At 47.9% G+C, this 24,027-nt stretch overlaps 1 protein-coding gene across 16 annotated transcripts in view; it reads right to left on the minus strand.

Moving 5' to 3' along the window:
- Positions 1–16,297: 16,297 nt before the first annotated feature.
- The window catches only part of EPHA5 (EPH receptor A5), a 200,058-nt gene continuing 192,328 nt past the window's right edge, over positions 16,298–24,027 (minus strand). For 8 of the 16 annotated variants that reach the window (XM_080589544.1, XM_080589543.1, XM_080589548.1 and 5 more), the window contains one exon: positions 23,001–23,998. In XM_080589544.1, the coding sequence (XP_080445670.1) occupies positions 23,782–23,998 (217 nt within the window). In that variant the 3' untranslated portion in view covers positions 23,001–23,781. Of the gene's footprint in view, positions 19,295–23,000; positions 23,999–24,027 lie in introns of those variants that run through there. The other 8 variants (XM_080589545.1, XM_080589538.1, XM_080589550.1 and 5 more) reach the window with 2 other exon arrangements.

Consider the following 24,027-nt stretch of genomic DNA (forward strand, 5'->3'; position numbering starts at 1 on the left):
GCATGTGGGAGAACAGAGCAATCCCCACCTCGCTACAGCCTCCTTTAAGGTATCTGTAGAGAGCGATAAGGTCACCCTTGAGCCTCCTCTTCTCCAGGCTAAACAACTCCGGCTCCCTCAGCCGCTCCTCGTAAGACTTGTTCTCCACACCCCTCACCAGCTTCATTGCCCTTCTCTGGACACGCTTGAGCACCTCGATGTCCGTCTTGTAGTGAGGGGCCCAAGCCTGAACACAGCACTCCAGGTGTGGCCTCACCAAGCCGAGTACAGGGGGACAATCACTTCCCTAGTCCTGCTGGCCGCGCCGTTTCTGATACAAGCCAGGATGCTGTTGGCCTTCTTGGCCACCTGAGCACACTGCTGGCTTATATCCAACCAACTATCAACCAATACTGCCAGGTCCTTCCCTGCCAGGCAGTTCCAGCCTCTCATCTCCCAGCCTGTAGCACTGCTTGGGGTTGTTGTGCCCCAAATGCAGGACCCAGCACTTGGCCTTGTTGAACTTCATACGGCTGGCCTCAGCCCATCGGTTCAGCCTATTCAGATCCTCCTGCAGAGCCTTCCTGCCCTCGAGCAGATCAACACATGCACCCAACTTGGTGTCGCCTGCAAACTTACTGAGGGTGCACTCAATCCCCTCATCCAGATCATCGATAAAGATATTGAAGGGAACTGGCCCTAGTACTCAGCCCGGGGGGACTCCACTAGTGACTGGCGTCCAACTGGATTTAACTGCATTCAGCACGACTCTTTGGGTCCAGCAATCCAGCCAGTTTTTAACCCAACAAAGCGTACGCCAGTCCAAGCCATGAGCAGCCAGTTTCTTGAGGAGAATACTGTGGGAAATGGTGTCAAAAGCCTTACTGAAGTCAAGGTAGACCACTTCCACAGCCTTTCCCTCGTCCACTAAGCGCGTCACTTCTTCATAGAAGGAGATCAGGTTCGTCAAGCAGGACCTGCCTTTCATAAACCCATGCTGACTGGGCCTGATCGCCTCGTTGCCCTGCAAGTGCCGCGTGATAACACTCAAGATAATCTGCTCCATGAGCTTCCCTGGCACCGAAGTCAGACTGACAGGCCTATAGTTTCCCAGGTCCACCCTCCGGCCCCTCTTCTAAATAGGTATCACATTTGCTAGCCGCCAGTCGACTGGGACCTCCCCTGATAGCCAGGACTGCTGATAAGTGATGGAAAGCAGCTTGGTCAGAACTTCCACCACTTAGTTCTCTCAGCACCCTCGGGTGGATCCTCTCTGGCCCCGTTGACTTCCATACATCTAAGTGCTGTAGCAGGTCGCCAACCATTTCCTCGTGGATTATGAGGGCCACATTCTGCTCCCCATCCCCTTCCACCGGCTCAGGGGGCTGGGTACCCAAGAGAACAACTGGCCTTGCCGCTAAAGACTGAGGCAAAGAAGGCATTAAGCACCTCAGCCTTCTCCTCGTCTCTTGTCACTAGGTTTCCCCCCGCATCCAGTAGAGGATGGAGATTCTCCTTAGTCCTCCTTTTTGTGTTCATGTATTTATAAAAACAGTAGCCAGATTGAGATCCAGATGAGCTTTGGCCTTTCTGATTTTGCCCATGCACAGCCTCGCAACAGCCTTATCGTCCTCCTGAGTGGCCCACCCTCATTTCCAAAGGCCATAAACCCTCTTTTTCTACCTGAGCTCTCTGTTCAGCCAGGCCGGTCTTCTTCCATGCTGGCTCGTCTTTGGGCACGTGGGGACGGTCTGCTCCTGAGCCTTTAAGATTTCCTTCTTGAAGAGTGCCCAGCCTTCCTGGACTCCTCTGCCCTTCAGGACTGCCTCCCAAGGGACTCTGCCAACCAGTGTCCTGAACAGCTCAAAGTCTGCCCTCCGACAGTCCAAGATAGCAGTTTTACTGATCCCACTCCTGACTTCGCCAAGGACAGTGAACTCTACCGTTTCGTGGTCACTCTGCCCAAGACAGCTCCCAACCACCACATCTCCCACCAGTCCTTCTCTGTTTGTGAACAGAAGGTCTAGTGGTGCACCTCCCACCACCCCTGGTAATATAGTGAAGCAAGTCCAGGAGATGCCAATTGCCTCCTTTTTATATATATATATATTTTTTTTCCCTCAGACACATCTGCAAACCGAGCCCATGGAGTCTCCAACAGCAGAAATTGCTTTTTTGTGCTTGTACTGCAGACTCCCAGTGGTTGGCGCACAGCAAAGCCCAAAATCAGAGGTAACAGCATCCTGTGTGACAGCCACCCTGGGAGGTGAGCGTGGTCTGTCTGAGAGAAGTGGGCATCATCTGGCACTGCTAATGATAACCTGGTATTCATATTGTGTTACTGCTTTTTAAAAAGTCTGAGGCAGAATACAGCTGGATCAGAGCTTTACCGCTTAGAGGTGCTGGAAAAAACAAAGATGCTGCATCTCTGGAGCCACTGAAGAGCTCCCTGGACTTCTTGTGAGCCACCCAGAAAAAAAACGAGATGGGGTAAAACCAAGAAAATGCATCTTACTCCTCAAAGCCCTGACGGGGAAGGGGGCCCCGTACACCAAGCAATGCTGTGACTGCTCTGAGAGTGCCGAGCAACTGAGATGAGGTGAAATAATACCGATGTCTGGGCTCTGCGGAGCCTGGCTGCCTCTCTGCCATGGCTGGAGCCATATCATCTGGGAGTCCTGTCAACAGAAATAGTTGTTCCAGGCAGAAAACATTGCTGTCTTTAGACCCCAGGGGTTGCCCTATGAGCACGTTATGGCCAAGAAGCCCCTTTCTCGCTTTATATTCTGCTGGCCGCAGCAAATCCCTCTACACACATATAGAAATTATCCACGCTGATATCTTTCTCCATGCTCAGGTGTTAGGAACATATTGTTATTTTTACTAATCAGTATTAATATCAAATCAATTACCGCTGACTAACGCCACAGACAAAGCAAATCACAAGATACTGTGCAAAACAAATCCATATTGCATGGCTTTTACTGTCAAGTGACAGCATTCATAAACCTGCCAAGGATCTTCACCAATTTTGTTTTATTAATAAAACTGTTAGGAGGGAAACAGAAACAGTGCCAAAATGTCCTCTCCCATCTAGAAAAAGCTTTCATCGACAAGGAAAGGGAAAACACAAGAAGACTTTCTCCACACTGCAGGGGTACCTTTTGCCACACCAGGTAAGCACACCTGGTAAAATGACCTGCCAATACAGGCGCGTTTAAAGTATGCCAGCCCTTTTTCTTAGGTAGCAATCAAAATGTTTTGGGGGATGTTTTCAGAACCATGTGAAAGAGACAGCTGACACCTGCAAGAAGGCGGTATTTGCATTTTTGCAGCAGTGTTGAGGCCCAGGGGTGCCTCAAACGTCCCAGTTGTGTGGATGCGAGTCGAGCCGATGGCCAGGGCAAAGCACCCACACAGCCACATTGCCCCCAGAGGGACTCCTGGGACCTCTCCCACACACCTTGTTTAGCAGAGATGTCACAAAATCATCAGGGCTTGGAAGGAAGACATCCTCCTCTATCCTTGGCCCGTCCCTTCGCCGCTGTGGGACAGCCCAGTCAGCTGCCCCTGACCTCCCTGCTAAGCAGAGCTGATGGAGAGGTTTTCCTGCTGTCATCCATGACTGGTGGGGCTACAGTCCTTCGTAGGGCAAAGCACCAACATGGGTAGCTCAAAGCTGAGTGACAATTCCCCCCTACCCACCCACCCCAAATTATGGGGACAGTTTAATTGCTTTGCTGGCCGGAGGCCGTGTAGAAAGAGCTGAGCTGTGAGTGGACCTGGCCACTTCTTCACCCCGACGCAGGAGAAGCTTCCCCATCTTGCTGCCTCCCCATCTGTGTGCAAACAGCCCCCCAGCTCAAGTCCAGCTGCAGCAGTGGCTCAGTGTGTTTTCTTGTGCTCAGGGATTTATCATTGTGGAGTTGAGCAGCAGCATTTAATATTGTAAGGCTTATTGGTTTCCTTATAAAGGATGCATAGCTTTGTCTTTATCAATTTGTGGTTCCTCCCCTTGAACACCACATTTTATTTTGGCTCCAGCCCTGCACCTAATTAATCACTCGATTTCATTGTGCATTAACGTGGCTTCCCTCTGCCCTGCCACAATTCTTTACCCACGGTCTCATACTGCAAGCCACCCGCTTTTTCTATTCCCATGCAGTAGCCAGAGCTCCCACTTCTATTAGGGTCACAGCTTCTCAGGGACAGCCAGGATGGCTGGCGATGTGAGGGAAGGCCAATGCAAGCCCCAGCAGATCCCAAAATTTGCTGTCTTGGGGTCCAGTCCAGTGGGGCACAGCAGCTGGTGCAACTGCAAACAAGCAGAAAGGGAATTCTGTTGCCTATTTGCATTGCCCACCGTGTGTTTTCCCCCATGTTTGACTGCGCATGTGCACCATCGAATGCTGGGTGCTGCTCTAATGTGGGTGCTGATGAAATTCAGAGCTTGGCACAGCCCACATCCTTGCAGGCCACCAGAGCCTGAAATTATCATTAAGTATAAATAGTCTCACAGGCAAAAATTCAGCACAGGAACACGGTCCAAGGACAGAGGAAGGAACTCACTCTTTGGCAAGAGGCATTTCTTCCACTTGGCAAATACATGGGAGTTTTCCTGCTTTTCAGGGATGACGCAGTCTTCTTTCCCTCATGGAAAAACGTTCCTCGAGGGAAACACCCACCATCATCCTCAGGATGGATGCCTGCTGTGCGGGATGGTGATATTCCCCTGCCCTCTCACACCTGGGAGCATCACCTGAGGATCGTGCCATTTCCATGGGCAGGGTTGCAGGCAGCAAAAAGCAGTTTCTGAGCCTGTGCCCTTGCCTGTGCCCTGCTGTGACTGTCACCACTCCCGAGCAGGGATCACCCATGGGAATGTGTTTGCCCCATGCCTCGCACAAGGCAGCCTCAGTCTTCATTTAAGAGGGCTTGGGACCTCTTGCACTACCCGCTGTAATTACTAATAACGCTGAGCAGTGGGGATTGAACCAATCTTGAACACTGTTTAATTCATCGAGCACTTTCAACCCAGAGTAATAAGCCAGAGACCCTGCAGAAAAATAGTCTGAGGTCCTTTAGCTAAACTCATAATCATGTCTCCGCTCCAGAGGAAAAGCAATGAGAGTCTGGTGAATGAAAAATTTCTTGACTTTTGAACGTTTTATCTCACAGTCAGTGGCGCAGTGCAATTCATTGCCTGGACTTCGGCTGGTCAGGGTAAAGCATAGCTCCTGCCTGGCCGCACGGGGCTGGCTCTTTGGGGTATTTTGCAAAGTGAGCAGGTGGTCTTGCTAAAAGCTTGGACATGTTTCCTTTGGGATTTCCAGCTCATGTCCCCTCAGGAAGCCCCTGCAGCCAGGAACGCTGCTCTGGAGTCACCTACCTGATGCGGGGCTGTCAACGGCGTTCGGTTGTGTACCGACCCAGCTCTTCACACGGACTGTTTGGAAACTGGACCCTGCACGCGTCACTTCGTGTCACTTGCTGTCCCTCTTGCACCCTCTTGTCTTTCCCTCTCTGTAAAAGACCCTGTTAACCACAGATAAGGAAAGCTTTCCTGTAAGATCATAGGGCTATCAAGAAACCCTTGTACAATGACTTAAGTACGGGATTATCTCATTTCCTCTACTTAAAAAGGAAAATATATCCTAATCTTCTCCACTGAAAGCCACACCACAATTCATTTGGCATGACACCGGGTGCAAGTGACTCATGCCGAGCTGTCAGGCACACCTTGCATCGCTCTGAGCACTGCTGCTGTCCCCTTCCTCGAGGGCAGGTCTGCGCTGCCGCCCTGGCTGGTGTCCCCCATGTGGAAAGGGACCTGAGGCACCCCCTGGGGCAGCTGGCTGGATGCAACCTGTCATTTGCATCCCTTGTGAGGAGGGAAATGGGGTGGAAATGGCCAGCATCACTGCCAGGCGACGGGGAGGAGACTGAAGCCAGCGCAGTTGGCATTGCGATGATGCAAGAAGAGGGCTCCGAGCTGCAAAGATTCCTCAATATTCAAGAGCATTGCAGGGATTGCTTTGACATGAATGCAAATGCCAGTAATGCTTCCTCCTCCTTCCAAGCTGACATTTACCAAGCAGAGCTCTCTTCTTTGACCTCCCTCTGTAAACATTGACATTGCATTCACGGGGATAATAGATTTCTGTCTGTTTTACCGCAGCCGAATGTTTCCACCGGGAATGTTATTGCTTCTTATGGCTGGAAATGCACCTGCACCAGCTGTGAGGCTAAGCATAAAACCCATGCCAGCCCAAGTCCCCAAGTCTCTTAACAGACCGCGGCTGCCTCATTGCCGTGAAGCCCCCATTCATCTTGAGATGGTGGGAAAGAAATATTGTCCCAGCACTTCCTCTTCCTTGGGGAAAGAGAAACCATCAAATTTGCCTGCTTTCCTCTTAAATCACTTCCTGTCTCTGAAGGACACGGTCCCAAGGCAAGTAGCCAGCCTGAAAAATGACTTGCCCAGCACCTGGGTACACAACCCATGCAGCCCCCCAGAATAGCCCCGTGGTGATGCCTGAGCTAACTCACACCCCAGAGGAAGAACAGCCTGGGTTTTTGGTTTTCCAGTAGCAATCTGCCTGTTTCTAGCTATTTGTCCCCAAAATGAGATTCCCCATTCCCATCACCCAAGGATGAGCCCCAGCAGCTGCGTTAGTGCTTTGCCTCAAGCAGGTCCCTACTGCCCTGTTACCAAACCTGATGGCCTTGTTTAAAAGTGAAATGGCTTGGTGAAGCCTAGAAGCCCGCAGATGGGTTCTACCTCAGAAAATATATATGCGAAAAAAAAGCACCTCCACTTTTTTTTCATATGAACTTGTTGCAGGATTTGGCAGGATTCAGAGTGCCGGAGGTGACAAGCTTGCAAGCACTGAGCAGTCTGCCTGAAAAAGCAGCCCAGGATCTGGATTTGCACAAATACCTAGTTTTCCCAGTTGCCTTGGGCCCTTTACCATCACATTCAGCCCCTTTTCCCCCTTTCTCTTGCCCTCGGTAAGGTGCCGCAGGAAGGACAGCTATCTCCCAGCCAGCATTTCTGCATGTGGTGCTGCTCACCCTTGGTGCCCTTGCCCCATGATGTTGGGGTCAGGGAGAAGGGATTACATCCTCCAAGAGAAATACATCAGCAGCCACCAGCACCCACTCTTTAAGATATCTGTCATGTACTTGGGCAGGAAGAACATGGCAAGCTGGAATTTCCTTCATTTGGGAACGTGCACAACAGTGTTTGGGACAAAGCTGAAGTTTGTCACTTAGTATTTTGCATATGAATAGGAATTCAGGCTTTCATCCCTGGCGGGACCATCATTATACATATTACCAGACAGCTGGTCTTTAGAAAAGGAGGCAAGTAGAAACAAAATAGATGTTTATTCTGTACTTAGGCAAATTCACAGAAGGGGAATTATCTCCCATTCTCGCTGCTGCAAACACTTAGCTCACTACAGGCTCTTTGCACAGCGAATGCATTCACTCATCAAGGCATATTGAGTATCTGCTTATTACTGCAAGTTCAGATCCCTTTCTGCATTTCTTAGCAGCGGTTCAAGCGTTACAAGGCCTGCCAGTTTAAATGGAGAAGGGATTAATTTCCCTTCTCCCCTGCCACCATTTATAGAAAGACAAAAATTCGGCCATTTTTCATCGCATTTCTTGCTGATAGCCACACGGGCAGTTAATTAAAACATATTTGGCCATGGCTTTCCAGCAGCACTCTGACCCACACCATGACAAAAGGCAAGAGGAAAATGAGCAAGCAGCAGCGCCAGGGTTTCCTGAAATCCTCTGCAGCAATGTCTGTGCACACAATTCTCTTGGTGTGCTCACTCCTTTGTACCCACACATATAAACACACATATATACAGATGTAAGTCCTCAGTGTGGCAGGCTTGGAAACATTATGTTGCTTTCTGTTGCTTAGGGAAGACCAAGATCACATTTCCAGAGCTTCAGCTTTGATTCAAAGCAGGATCTCCTTTCTGCTAGGTACGTTTACAGCCTCTCTGCTGTCGGTTGTTCCTTCCTTCTGCGGTGGGGAGACTTTGGTGCCGCACAGCAAACATTCCCAGAGAATATAAAAAGCGAACAAACTCAGCCCTATAAAAATAACATTTCAATATATAATATTTACTGCCCTGTCTTTTAAATATCAGATCGGTTACAGTTGATTCATAGGGCCATCGCGTTGGTGAATAAAGCCAGATGCCCTGAGGTTTCCTGGAATGAGTTTTTCTTTGCAGTGAGTTTATTTCACTCGTCACGCTGCAGCGAGCAAACGAAGCCACGCAGCATCCCTGGGATTGATTTCGCTCCGCGCTGACTCCCACGGGCCGCTGTCCCCTGCAGAAGGAGCTGTTTGTCTCCCCCGTGCTGCTGCTGGGGGGCTTTGGTTGGGAAACACTTCAGCATGGGACATGTTGGGAGCTTTTGCAGGGTGGTGTGAGGGACACCTTGCAGCTCCTGTGGACACAGGGGAAGGCCCCAGGGAGCCCTGCGGAAGGGCTGAGTTTTGGAGAGCATCCCCAGGTTTCCCTCCAGCCTGGCCACGTGCAGGAGTTGGGGTGCTATCTAGTCTACACGGGTCTAGGGTAAGCACAAACCTGTTTGTGATGCGACTCTGGATTTGTCGGCTTGTACAAGCCAGCCACTTGACCAGTGGGATGTTTATACAGCACAAAAACAACCTCCTGGAGCTGCTCTGCTTGAAGCCCAGCTCCTGAGCCCATCCCTTTCATACTCCTTTCAGAAAAAGTGACTCCTCCCCGCCTTGAATAGGCGAATAATGTCGGTGCAAAATGAGATTACACTGGGATAACAATCCCCTGCCATTTCTGGAGAGCAGATGCCTGTACAATGCCGCTTCTGATGGACACGTTTCAACTCGATGCCGGCTTGGCACACACTCAGCTTCAAGCACGAAGCCCAAAGAGAGCCAGCTGTGACACCGTGCGTGGGGGCACCAAGTGGCAGCGCTGCTCCCCTCTGCCAGCAGAAGCAGCCAGGGCACCTGGTCTTTTGTCTGCCAAAAAAAAAAAAAGAATAGGGCCTTCGCCTTTCTTTCTTACTTTTTTCTTTCTTTTCTTTCTTTCTTTCCTTCCTTCTTTCTTTCTCTCTTTCTCTCTTTCTTTCTCTCTTTCTCTCTCTGTGGATTTATTTATTATTTATTTTTTGTCTCAGGGGAGCCAGAGTCCTGTCCCCTGGTTTCAAAGGTAGCTGCACTGCTTTGCAGCACCTACCACTACAGCTCCATCGCTGCAAGGAAAGAGCCACACCCTCACATTTCCCATCGTCAAACCCTGCTGTTCTTAGGCTCCCTAAATTTACTGGAATTGAGAGGTCCCCAGGATGGTAGCTCAGTTTTTTAATTTTTTTTCCCAGCAGTTTGGGGTGTGCACATTCCCAGTTGGCAGCCTGCAACACCCTTGGACTCTCACGCAGCCCCTCAAATGCTCCCCATTGCAAACGCAGCTCTTTGCTGGCAACACCCGCAGTGATGCCCTAAATACTGTATATTTGGGCCCCCCCAGCCTTCGGGCAGGATAAATCAAGCTGGACGTGAGGGCTCCCAAGAAATCACTCGTGCATAAAAGGCAGATGATTTGTTTTTAATATTGAGGCGGCCGAGTACTGTTGCTTAATTGGTGCCATCATTTTGCTGATTGTAATTCAAAGCAGGGAAAGAGCTGGAGCTTTCCCCGTCTTTATAGAGAGGCAGGGCTGGGCTCTACGAGGCTGAAACCACCCCCACCAGTGAGAGGGATGGTTTGGCACTGCTGAAATGCTTTGGGAGCTGCTGCTGACTTGTCCACACCTCTATTTCTGGCTGTGTGACTCTGGGCCTCCCTCACGCCACCTCTAATGCCAGAGACTTGGTCCCTGATGGCACACACCAATCTGGGAGAGACCAAACACCACTGCACCCTGATGCTGGCTGTGGACAGGAGCATCGATGTGGTTATACCCGTCCCCTAAGAGACAAATCCCCTGTGGAACGAGTAGTTTTGGATGTTGCCCTTTGGGTTTGGAGCTGAAGATTTGCTGTAAGAAATACCAAGTCAAAAGGTGAGGAGAAATGCCTGTGCCCCTCGCCAGCCGCAGGGCCTGACCCTGACTGAGCGTGTGAAACGTTGGCCCCAGCCTGCACCCAGCCCAGCTTAGGGGTGATTTCCATGGAGATCAGCGGAGGACAAATGAACTGGCAGGAGGAAGGGCTCTTTTCCATCCCAGTACCTGCTGTGTCTAAATTCAGGCTCTGAATGCGCTCTCTCGCCGTAATTTATTTCTCCATTACATTTCTGACCCGGGCTCCGGCTTTGCTGCTATCACTGTCAGCCTTTTGCCCCTCTAATTATGCTAACAGCAGCACCTGAATGCTAATTGCCATCCCTGCATTTTGCATACGAGTGTCAAAGAAATCATCTGCTTTCAGCGTACGTTAGGGAGGCATGAACAGTGCCTGAGAGCTCTGCTTGTTGCTGAACGTAGCTTCCGAGCCCAAGAAACCTTTTCCTTCCCCACCCAAGTACCAGGAACTAATCTTTTCCTTCCCCACCCTGGCACCACTTTTCAGCCTGAGCTGGGCAACTTGCTGTGTCTGCCACATATCAGTCGTGCCCTAATCCCTGCCTTAATTAGGGTTTATCACGCTGTGCTTCTGTGTGTGTGTGTACAATCCGTACCTATATACACATCCTTTCCTCTCCTCCGACAATATGCGGTCCAACATCAATTTGGTATTGAGCTCCTACAAGTCTCATGGAAAGGGCTGGCAGAACACTGCTTCGCTGACATTTTTCAGTACCAATGGATGGGAGAGGTTGTTCCCTTTCTTCTTCTTCTTTTTTTTTTTGTAAGGAAATATCATTTTTACCTTGCATGCCCTTTCATTCAGCAGCTCCATACACTGTATTTCTCAAGGAGTAAATGATTAAACTCTGGAGCTCTGAGTTTCATGTTTAAATGTCAAACTCAGAACACATTGTCTCAGAAGAAAAATCAATAGGATTTCAATTTTCTTGTAATAAATATGGCCTTTATTGGTAGCAAAACAAGAAAAAGGCTAGCATCCCATCTCACAGCTTTACTCCCCACACATTTACTCCCTTATGCAACAGATACATCAGAGAAGTGATTTTCCAGCCACAAACCTCAGTCTCCACCTGTCATTATTTTGGGCAGGAAAGCAGCCAAGCTCTTATTAAAAAGTTACTTCCCACCTGCTCTCTGCTTGATTATCGCATTAACGGTGTATGGGCTCCTTCAGCAGGCACAAAGCAGGCTTTTGCCTTTTATACCCTGAAAATCTCTACAGCAGCCCCATTGTCAGCTGACATAAATCCTTGACTTGGCCTGGAACCACCCCAGTTTACCCCTGGAATGTGCCCCTTTCCTCTTTTCTCTCTTTTCTCTCTCTTTTTTTTTTTTTAGTTAATAAGCCTTGAGAGAAATAAGTCATCTTCAGGGGCACACATATGCCTGGCACCTGCTCACGGGGAAGCCAAAGGAATTTTCTGGCCAAACTCCCATCCAGCTCTGCTAATAGGTAACAAAAGAAGCACATCGGTGTCGTAAAGCATCTTTTCCACTTTATTTTATTTCAACGATTGTGAAAGTTAGAGCTGGACAAGGAAGGGATTTTCTGGTTTGTTGCTTCAACTGAAAGGGGGAAGAGGAAAGCCCAAAAATTAGGGAGGGAAAGGAGAGCAGTCCAGGTCAGCCAAACCCCAGGCCCCATTTTTGTCATGACAAAAACTTCTTGTAGCCCTACAAAGCATTGGTTAGTGAGAAAGTGAGAAACAGAGAGGTGAGAGAAGGCACACGGAGTTTAGACTTCTTTTCAGAATGAGCCTAAAAGAAGGGAAAAAATAATTGCTTTGGAAAAGTCTGACCATTTGGTGTGTACTGGGGCACTTCCACATTGAAAAACTGCAATTAAAAAAAGTGGGGATCTTTAGTGAGCATCATGCCACCAGTTTCTCCACAGCTTCCCTCAGAGCCCCTACAGCATGAAATACCTGCACAGGGATGGCTGAATTAAGAGAACATAAATTAATATATAAAAAGAGTGACAGGCAGCTTTTGCCAAGCGAGGGCAGAAACCTTATGCTGGCCGTGCCACTGGCTCACACTTCCTTCCTTATATTGGTGTGAGATTGCTTCCCCCATGCCCATTTTCATGTAAATGAGGTTTGACCTCCGGCAGTGGATGTGTTATTAAAAATGCATGCTTGGAAGCACACGTGCACCTAATTAGGGGAACATCATGGGTGCTGGGGAGCATGAAGCACTGGGAAGGGTGGCACACACCGCGGAAATGACACTGAAACGTCTTCGGGCCTGCTGGGCTATTGCTGCCCTTCCTTATTGGAGGGAGGCATTGTGCTCTCTCTAACCCCCAAATCCCCCCTCAGCCTGCAGAAAAAAACATGCGAATTCCTTTCCTCTTCTCTGTCGCTGTCTCTTCCCTCCCACCTTCCCCCCGTGTGTGTGCCACTTCATTCCTGCCATCCCTTGGTGCCATTTTGCTTTCTGCACGGCTCGGCTGTGGCCTGATAAACTGCCCGTGCACTACTTTGTCCTCGCATCTCTCCAGGTACCACGCTGCACCCGAGGAATTGCAGATGAGCCAGCCTCTCCCCTCCTACCCATCCATTTTAACAAGCAGGTACTACGTGTGCCCTTCTCCGGTCCTCGGGGTCCAGCTCCAGCCTCGTGTCGGCAAAGATGAATCACCCTGGGCTCAGGCCGTGCTGTTTTGGCTGCTTCTTAATGCACTCGGGGGTGACTTTCATCAGGCCCTGTTGACTTGAATAAATCTCCCTCATTCTTTCATCACTTCTTCCCCTGTTCCAGCCTGCTCTCCGTTCCCTATTTTAAGTATCCGGTCACAGTTTATGCATTGCATGCTATTTATGCATTTCAGCCCATGAAAAATACATGAAGAGTCCCTCGCTTGTTCTCCCCACGGCCTCATAAATCTTGCATTGCTTTCTGCACGGCGGCTCAGCTTCCCGGGGCGATGGGGAGCAGCCTCCCTGCCGCTCCTGCCCCGGGGCCGGGGCCCCCTCTGGGGATGCCAGCGCTGCAGGCTCGAACCCTGCTGGGCCAGTGGAGGAGGAGGATTCGGAGCCTTAGGTCCCCACTTTAAGGTTACTGGATAGGAATTATAAGACAAAGACTCATAGAAATTACCTAATTCCTTGGTTTTAAGTGAGAACTGAGTGTTGGAGAAGGACTTTGTAGCTGGCTTTCGTCCTTACAAGCCCACATGGCCTGGTAACAGTAATGAGTTTTGGCCCTTCACCATCTGATCAGGATACGCCCCTTGTCCCGCCCGCTCACGTTGGCTGAGAAACGGGGACAGGGGGGAGCTGCTCCCACAGATGTGTCTTCATGAGGGCCCCATCCCCATTTCTATGGCAGCAGAAATCAGGCACCTTTCCAAGGAAGCCTTGTAAAGCACCCTCGTCCCTCAAAACTTTTGCCTCCCTTATTTCACTTTTTTGCATTTGAAGTGCTAGAGATGAGGAACCTTTCCATTTTCCTCATGTGAGCCCAAGTCGCCTTGAGCCTCCCCATCACCTGCAAGGCTATTTCACTTTCAGCCTCTTTAAAGAAGTTTCCTGTTCCTGTGCTTTCCTCTTAGCAGCCTCTGCCTCCATGAAGCTGTCACAGGTGCTGCCTAAGCAGACTTGGCCGAGGTGTGGTGAGTTAGTATTATTTTTGCCCTGTCCTCAGAGCCGCTCTGCTCACTGCCAGCATCTTGCACTCCGTTGCCATCCCGGTCCAGCAGCAGACAACCCCAGCCTACATAGGAAAATACCGCATGGGACCGGCATGTCAATCCAGAGATCTTTATCTGAGTTGCTGACAACATCAGTTTGTTAACACAATTGACCTGGAGCTCCCGCCAGTATACGGGGCGTCATCCCTCTGCCGCCCCAGCCTACTGTGCCTTGCTTGGCCGCAGACACCAGGCTACGCGTGTATCACCCGTCATCCGCCGCGGTTCCCCATGAAGGCAGGAGGTCTGGCATCTTCAGCTGCAGCTCTCCCCTGTGTCCTCCAGCAGCGGTTATCTTTCAGGAGCCTGAAAAGACCCCAGCTGCCCCTTTCTCCACACCCTCCTTGAGCCCACCACTACCTCTGTTAGACCTTTCCCAAACCAATCTTCACCCCTTGGCGTGGCACAGCACCACCTTTCCCACCCATCGCCTTTCCCAGCTCTCCGTAAGGCCCCTTTGGCAGTGTGAGGTTGCCCTCAGCGTGTGGTTGTAGGTGCTCCTGATGGGCACGGGGGCTGCCATGTCCTCCCACCAAAAAAATCAGAGAAAAAGAAAATCATCCCTTGGTGGAAAAAGAAAAAAAAAATCAGTAAAATGTAATGATTCTTCTGAAGGGAATGGCTCAGCACCCACAGAACCACAGCCAGTGGTTGTTGCCGCACTATCTTGCCGCACTAATGAGACTAAAAAGCAGATTTCTCTCTAAAATAAAAACAGAGGAGGAGAGGTAACAGCATATAACGAAGCAGGAATAATTAGGGCCTGCACATGAGCCCTGCACATCTCTCTCATTCCAGAACCGCCTCTCTCCACCCAGGACCACAAAATGAGCGACAAGACTGCGTTTAGGAGAGAAAAATAAAAGGAAGAGGTTCCCCTGATCATGCCAGTTTGCTTTTGCACCTTCAGGGGGTGCGTGTGCACCTCCTCCCCAGGAACCCGAACGTTGTAGGCTTCCTCTTGCAGGGGCTGGCAGAAGGCAGGGACGCACACAGGCACCGTAAGCGAGGAGATACTGGTGCCCTCGGGAGGATGCTGCAGAGGGAGGAGGACCCGGCGCTGCGTGGAAGGCTCACAAACTGCGTGTGTGATCCACAACTGGATGTAGCTGTTATTCAAAGATTTTTATTTTTATGAAAAAATATAAAAATTTCATATCTTACACTACGAAAAAAAAAAAAAGTACACAAACGAAATGCACAGAGAACATCTGAGGAGGGGAAATAAGGGGGCAGGAGGAGTGTAAATACAGTGATGCTACAGTCTCCTACAAGCTGAAACGCTGATGCGAGGATCTGAGCCGAGGCTCTGGCAGCGCTGGATGCACGAGCTCGCCACCTACTTACCCTAAGGAATTGCCACAAACATATTACTAAAAGATCAGAAACTAAGCATTACTCTTAGACTGCTACTGACATATCTCACACACGCCTTAATGACTAATTTCAAGACTACAGCGGTCCAAAGATCCGCAATTTCTTGGTCACTCAGGCTTCTACATTTTTATATTCAACACTGAATTAGACAAAAAAAATCAGCTTTTTTTTTTTCTTCTTGTTGTTAAGATATAGAAGCTATAAATTAAAAAAAATCTTTATTATTATTATTATTATTATTATTATTATTATTTTAATCAGTCTTTTTTTAGGATTAAGTAATTTTTCCAAATGACAGCTATCCAATGACTGGAGGTTAGTCTAAACAAGCCATGCTTGGGGAGACTTCCTTCTCCTGAGATGAAAAACTGTTTTGAAAGGAGCCTCTTCACCTCCCCGGCCCTTTGAAGTACTTCCTCACAATTAACAGCAAAACATACTGGAAAAAAAGTATTCGTTGTACCAACAGCAGCACTAGCAAGTTGAAAAACAAACTACTTTGACTTACCATAGGCAGGAAATCCTCCTACAGCTCCAATTTTACTGATTAATGAGAAACAGTGCTTCTCCGTGGTTTAAAAGTCCAGCACACAACTCGCAAGGTCAGCTAACTACCACCCTTACCTCCCCCTGTGCTTAAAAAGAGCATAACCAGAAAAATATCAGTGATCTCCTACGGCACGCCAATATTTACAACCATCCATTCCCAACATCTGACTTCAGCCTGTACATTTTCGTTTGCCACTCCTTCTGAAGGCAAGTTTTTCTGCTTGTGCTTCATGATGCCCTGGCTCAGCAGGTGGAAACAGCAGTAGCCTGGCCAAGACGGTAGGCACAAAGTCTCAAAGAGCTGCTGCGAAACCCCCCTTGCCCGTTGGAGATACCATGGTAAGAAGGGAGCTTTATGTTAAAACCCCAAATCCATGTGGAAGGCCCCAAAAATTGGTACGATTGCCCCAAATACTGCATGCTTGCAGTTCTCTCTTCACTGGTAACTGAAAATTTCTGTTGTAAGTACTCTGGAATTTGCACATGGATGTAGAAGCTGTAACTTTTGGACCCTATTTGTTAAAACATCAATTTATTTTATTTTCAGTTCAGAGACAAAGCCTATAATAAAGAGATCTGTAGCAAGAACAGTTCTTGAAATAAATATAAAAGGTCATTTATTTATTTATTCAAGGAACTGAGAGTAGGTGCCCTATTTACAAATGCAGTCTGGCTGAAGAACAGTTCATTTTCCACTGGTTCATCTGAAGGTTGCTCCAGTATCTGGCAGTTACTACAGAATATCAAGCACATCACGCTCACCTCAATGTGGTGCACCCCAGCAGTACTGCATATGCCTTTAAAAACCCACAAATGGTGAAAGGGGATTTTCTCGTAAAAGTCCATGGAAAAGAACAAACCCAAATCCTTACAGAGAGCCAACAGTTAACGAACGACTGAAGAAAACAGGCAGAAAGGCTAAGTGCTGAGATTTGCTAATAAAATCTCTCTCAGTGCAGCTGATCGATGCATGCAGCGACCGAACGATACCTCCCAAAGAAACAAGTTGTTGCTTCTGTCTTCCTACGGGTTATTTTACAAAGCACTGCAGGCAGGGAGGCACAAATAATCCCGAGATAGCTCTGCTGACAGCTCTAATAATGTTATTTATTATTTGACAAATCTCTTTTATGTGCCGAAATTGTTATGTCTTGATTCCTTCTCCCCCCGCCTTTTGTGGCCTGGTGGCTGACAAAACGAAACAACAGGGTGAGAAATCACACCATCGAGATTCACCAGGCCTTCCCCTTCTGCCTCGCTGCATCTCACCGCGCGACTTGTCCCCGTCCTGTTTCTCGCATTGCCAGCAGGCTCAGCGCTCCCGTGCTGTGGCAGCGGGGTGCGAGAGGCGAGCAGCCGGCTTCTGCCCTCCCGCATGCCGGTGCTTCCCCCTGATCTTTCGTACCTTGCCCATGCCTCATGGCAAGGTGGTTTGGAGGATAAGTGGACGTTACAGAGCGTGCATATCATTTCAAAATGGGAGAATTCTGCATCGAGAAGCCCTGTGGAAAGAAAGCAAGCCCTGCTGCTAAGAACCCCCCTCGAGCCCTCTCCTGCTAGACCTTTCCCTACCCCTTTTCTTTAGAAAGTGCTACTTGCGTCAAATCTCATCAAAGAGCTCTGAGGAAACTGAAGACCTTTAAAGCCAGCTGAAGTGGCATTCAACACGTGCTTCTGCGAGCGGTGAAGGAAAGCAGTTGCCTTTGGGCTTTAGATAGGGTGCCTGGTCTCTGTTCTGCAGCGCTGGGGGATGAAGGAAGAAGCCCTAAGCCAACACGTCGATGTTGTCCTTGAGGAATAACGCTCTGAGATGCTATCCAACGCCTCTACGGAAGCAATACATCTACAGTAACAGTACACACTCGCCATCCGCCGAGCAGTTTTTAATCCTTATCTTTACCAAAGTCTTCACAGAACAACCTATGAATACCAAAATAACTGCACCGATTAATCCCATCTACAGCAAACAGAGGAGGATGGCCCCAAACTGTTTCTTGATAGGATTTCCAGAGCATTGGGCATCTCTCTGCTGCCCTCAGGTCCCCCTGAAAACAGCAGCTTCAGGCTTTGATGTACACACTGAACGCTGGCTACAACCCGGTACTGACTCAAGCTGTGTCAGCTTCAGGCAGATGACACCGACCATGGGATGACAGCGCTGTGACCAGGCTGGGCTGCTCTCCTTCACCTTCCTCTCTGTGCTCTGAACCAAAGTGGCCAGGTCTGTACCCATTTCTGTAAGAGGGATCAGGGTTTTGGGGCCAACCTGCCTAACTTTTCCAAGGGACGCAGAGGGTGTCTAAGCCGAAAATACCCACAAAGCAACCTGGGACAGCGCAGATCCCAAGATAATTCCCTCCCCTGCTTGCCTGGCCACAGTTTTGGGGAAATGCCGTGAAATCTCTGTGCTGGATAATGGGGACACAGGAAGGGGTACGCTAGGGGCAGGTTATCAGACACACAAAGGGAACACAGATGCCACACTGCCGCTGAGGCAGGGTGAGAGCTGGATGCTTTAACTCCCACTTTACTTCTCTTCTTCTGGATGGCCCCAGCCCACAGTGGAGAAGAAGTGGGGTGACATCCTTTATTTAAGCAGACTCCTTCTACCTCATATATGCAAATCAAAACTCCCGAAGGCTTTACATGTTGCTCAAACCAAACAGCAGCAAAAATACAAAGCATAATGGTAACGCAAAAGAAAAAAACAAAATGAAGCAAACGGGAAAAAGAACAAAATGATGAAAAAGCCCCAATCTTGTACCTGATGTATAGCAAACTGTACAGTATATACATCGTCATGTATTATCCTCACAGAAGAGCAAACTAAAAGAACTTTGTAACACAGAGAGAAAAAAAATATACACCCTGTATTGTATTTGCCATTGAGTAAGCAACATGTTTATACACTAGTCTCTATAACTTAACGCTGTGTAACAGCATTTTTTTAAAATTTACAAAACAAAATATCTATCCAGAAATAATCTAATCATATTGCTCTTCAATACACTTCTGTAGACAAGTAAGACTCGAAGTAAACTTCAGTGAAGCGCAGCTTTTGTGAGCCCACAAACAGCTGCAAAACTTCTCCATTCAAGTAAGTCCTTGGAAGTATTAACATGTGCTGCTGTAATTCAGTATATAAAGGTGCTATATATATATATATCCCATGTACAGACAACATGTGGTGGGAAGCCTTGCTGTTGTCATCGCTGAAGCGTAAGAAATCGGTTAACCTCATGTACAGTAGATCCATTTCCATGTTCCATGCATGTTACATTTACTTCATGAAAATGAGGACACAAATAGGAAGAAAATGAAAACTTGAGTCAAACACTACTTTATAAACGCTGTGGCAGAGGCCAACGTCCTTCAGTTATAGAAACCACTGAATTTCCCTTTTTTCTTTAGTCAAAATAAATCTCAGGGCTAGTATACAAAGTGCAGGACCAACCACTCGAGGAAGTGACTTTAAAACCAAGTTACAACGGCACCATCCCATTCACCAACTGGACTTTCATCTCTTGAAGGCTGTTCATTATCTTCTTCTGGTGACCAACAAGTGTCACTCCCAGCCGCCTCAAATCCCTGTGGGAGAAAGCAGACGTTGGTTCCAGGGACGGCTCAGGCACACGCCGACACACACACTACGCACCGCACACACCGATGCTGCTGCCTACCTCTTACCATTTGTGGCTCCTGAAGCCCTTTATAAAGGGAGGCAAGTTTAATATTCCCCCCCCTTTTTTTTTAAATGGCTGATGGTGTCTCAGAGAGGTGACATGATTTCACCAAGATCACCTCAGCGGCTAAGGGGAAAAGCTCGACAGCAAAATGTCAACATCGGCTTCAAGCAAAGGACTCCGCTATGCACGAGCAGTCCTGTTCCAAGAGAAAAGCTGTGTAAGAAAACGTGTGTTGCAATTTCCTCTTCTCCTGAGAGAGGCTGATATTTGATCTTGGATACGAGCAGCAAGGAGTAAGGTCAATCCACGCTTCCTTCCTCTTCGGGTGAGGCAAAGCCAAAGGTACACAAACCACAACCCTACAGCCAGCTCCTAGAGAGAGCTGAATGGCAAAGGCCTCGAGCACTGCTACCGCCCCGATGGCCTCCTAAAGTCAGCAGGAATTGGCAACACAGCTCCCCTCTGGGCTTTTGTAAATCTTTCTGTAAACCCATGCTTGATTATTATTTTTCTGTGAATTCTACGTGATAAAGGCATTTGTGTTGAGTCTGCCAGGGGTGCCATTAAAGGAAAGCTGTAACATAAGATTAGGAGGAACGGTTGTCTTCTCGGAAGTTTGACTCTCTAAAACCTAGGCATCTAGATGAAGCTAATCACCACGGTTCGCAGCAAATACTGCCTGAGAGGCACCTCCGGGGGACAATTTATCCCATCCAAAGACAGGAGTGGGATGAGTTGTTCCCTGCAGATATTATGCTAGGAGCTTGGGTGATTAGATTTAATGACATCTAAAGCCAGATGAGGTGACTCCCACACCATGAGTTATGGCAGTGTAATTTTACTGATTTCTTTAAAGAGGGAAAAGTGTTAGCAAAGAAATTGAAGGAATAGGTTTGGAAGAAGGATCAAGACAGGTGCATCCCTGTTTCCAACATAAGACATAGACCATTAGAGAAGCAGTTTGACTTACAGGAGATGTGATGTTTTGTTTGAAGACTTCCATTACAGAAATATAAGCCCCTTGCTTTCTACCTCTGAGCTGGACTGAATAAAAGATGTTTTCAAAGTTAAGCTCTACGGTTTTGCCAGTACAGGTGTGAATCACAGCACTGCTGGCACCAGCTTGTGGACGACACCCAAAAACAAGCAAGCCACTTACAGGAGAAGGCTTTCCACCGAAAGCCAGCGGGACATAAGTGCTTTTTGGAAATGACACTAGCAGGACTGATGCATGCAAGAGCCAGGATTGCCAGCGACACCCAAAGCCCCAGTTGCTGCTCCCAGGAGCCCAGCTGCCACCTGGTCATACTGGAGACATGATCCATAGCAGAGCTACATGCTGGACTGCAGGTGAACGTGTACAGTGACCACCGAATGCTTTTGCATAATGCACGTGAGCTACCCATCAAGGTGCACCTCTCTCAGCAGATCTACATTCTGGACAGAAACTCCTGTGTGAATACAACCATCCAGATCCAAAAATTACATAGATGAACTCTTCAAAATCATTGTTTCTAACAAAAAGAAATCCCAAGTGCAGGTTGACGTGTTAACACAAAGCCAGTTGAAGCCAAAAGCTAGACCTGTTCTCCATAGGATTGTCACGCTTTCAGCCTTTTGATTTGGAAAATACCAGATTTTTTGCTCGAGGCTAAATACTTCATTTCATTATTACACCCTTTTTCAGTGAAGCAACTCTCTGATGCATACCGGAAATCCCAGTGCAATGAGTGTGGAGCAACAGAGGTCAACGAGACACATCAGCACATTCCTTACCCGGAAGAAAAGGCTGCAGCACCTGCAAAGGTGCCTAACTTCTCAGGGGGACATGCTTTCATTTCTACCTCCACTGAATTGTGAAACTAGTTCAGCAAGCAATCTTAATAATGAAGGAAAATGTAGTAATACTATTGTTACATGCAATTTATTTTATGTACACAGCACAGTTGGAAGTTCACACCAAAGATCGAAAAAACAGTATATGGCCAGATTTTTAAAAGAGCCAACATCCGTCTTTCCCCCCTGTTGTGTGCTGCTCTGGTGTTACTTTTTGAAAGTTCAGCTATTTTTGCAGGTATCTAAAGTGCAAGCTGAGCTCTTTTGAAAATCCAACACCACATATTTCACGTATATACTGTTTCTGATATTATCCCTCTGCTCTCGCACATTATGCAGAAAAGCCGGCCTGGAACTATCAGCAAGGCATGTATGTGTTTGCATTTCATACGCCGCTCAGTCAATCTAACAAGGAAAAGTCCCTACTCTCTGGCATTGCAGCAGGCTTCCTGATCAAAAGGATCCATGTACCATTTCAGGTTTTACTCACTACAGAGCTTTTTTTTTCCTTATAGCATCCACCATAACCCAATATCCTTGAGTAAAGCCTCATTGATTTAAGGGAGGCATAAAGAGAGAGAAGAAAAACGAGTTTCTAGTTTCAATCCATTAGTTGCTCACCAGGGGACTTAGACTATTTTTTTGAATATTGAATCCTCTCAAATGTGGAACCACTGGCCAAAAGTGTGGGGACTCCTCAGAGAGGAGAAAAACTTCCATGCAGCCTTTTACCTCCACAAAGACCAACCAGAAGGCTAACCCAGACAACAACTCCTGAGCCAGATGCTCACCTAGCATAAAATCAGCGGCTTTACTCAAAAGCCACCCTGCGCTTTGCCAAGCCAGCAACAAAACTTCCCCCAAAATGCCTCGAGAATGCAGGAGCTTTAATTCCTGTTTTCAGGCATGACTTGCAGCATGTTGCAGCCTCCCATGCGTCCAGGGCCGAAGCACTGGACTTAAAGCAGCAAAAGGCAGGAGGCAGTTTTTAAACAAAATTGGGTGCACAAAACAGCCACTCTGGGGACAAAATCCACTTCTGTGCCAAAGAGTTGCAACACAGCTGCTCTAAAAATCCAGTCCGGTGCTGCTTGACCCATTTCACCACAGCCAATGGGTAATACCACCAGGCCTAGCTCTGGAGACGTACAGGGGTATCTACACGGGCTTTGGAAAGGTCTGGGAGAGTGACAGGACACGTGCACTTCCCTGCAAGAAAAGGCCCATCTGGGACCCTGCCGAGGAGCGGGCAGACGACACTTGCAGTCAGCATCCAGGCTGCACCTCGCCATGCAAGTGTCCCTACCCCAGACGCTGGGTTTGTGTGTGCCGCGGTGGCAGCGGCACAGGCATTCCTCGAGGCTGTGAAAATACGGGCACCCATGTGCCACGGGGTCTCCCTGCTTCAAAATACTTGACCTGCAGCAACAAGACAACTTTTAGTCCTGTTACAGGGAGAAGTGCCCTCCCACCCCTTTTCACTTTTTTTTCACACAGGGTTGAAAATGGAAACAGAGGAACTCAAACCACGTGCTAACGCAGTACTAAGAGACCGACTTCAGTTAACCAAAAAGCCAAGTGAATAAAGGGGAAAATTGGTGTCAGCCCATTCCAAACAGCCTGTATACAGCTGTACGCATGCTGTGCTCTTACCATGTCCTTGCATGAAAGCCCGGCTCCAATGTGCCAGGGACAACACAGTATCCCCTTAACTGCAATATCCTCCGTTTTGCAGGAGTTGAATTCATGGTCTCCACGTTGTAAGAAATATATTTAAAACATTTTATTTACAAACAGAACTACTTATACACCATGGCCCAGTTTGTCAAACACAGTGTAGGCTAGGACTGGATCGCCACATAAAATACAACCTCCTCACCACCCCGTTAATCATGCAAGAGAAAGGGACGTGTTCCTGAAAGATCTCCATGGCTGGAAGCCATCAACCTACCACAAATTGTTTTGCATTTCATCTCCCATTCCAGTAGTTTTCACCATTCTTCGTGTGGTGTAAATCTACAATGGCCCATGCAGACTGGCACTACTCACGGAGTTAGTTAGTTGTCAGTTTGAATGAGGGGAAAGAAGAACCTCAAAGACCTTCAGAAGAAGCTAAAGAGAGAGGAATCCACTTGCTAGGGACTTTTGCATGAGATTAGGACTTATTTTTTTAAGAGTTCATCTGCTCTTATTCATTATTCCCATTCTACTTGACTATGACTCAAGAATTGGTTTGTTCAGAAGCAGATGCGATATCACAATCCCAGGACTGAGATTTCAGGTGAAGAATAAGTATCTAGAGCAGGTGAACTCTTAAACGTTCTTCATCCAGCATAACTTTTAATAAATAATTTTATTTTATAAGAAAAAAATACAATGCAAAGCAACACAGCACATATTATTACAAATATTCAGAGCTCTTCATCTAATAACAAACAACAGGGTGTCCTGAGATTCAGTGAGTACAGATCTTTCAAAAGGTGTAAGTATGCAGTCCACATTTTGTTAGTAATTGGTCCAGTCTAGTGTCAGACTGAAACTCATGTCATGGATCTATCTATTCTTGAGCATTGTCCTGGTAAAGTTATTCTTGCAGTGGATTGAAAGAGCTCCAGACACACTCAAAGTCACTAGGTGGTCCACAAGTTTAAAGAGCAGGTCTGGTCCACTGGAAAGGTTTCCTTCAAGTCTGATATCCAGTTGGAAAGAGGGGGTGGAGGGTGAGGCTCCACTTTTCACAAGGTGATTCGTCCCTTTGCAAGAATTAGAGCTAAATGTAGAAATCACTCTTTGTTTGAA

The sequence above is a fragment of the Anser brachyrhynchus genome (genome assembly GCF_964034855.1).
Source record: "Anser brachyrhynchus genome assembly, chromosome: 4".
Taxonomy (NCBI): Eukaryota; Metazoa; Chordata; class Aves; order Anseriformes; family Anatidae; genus Anser; species Anser brachyrhynchus.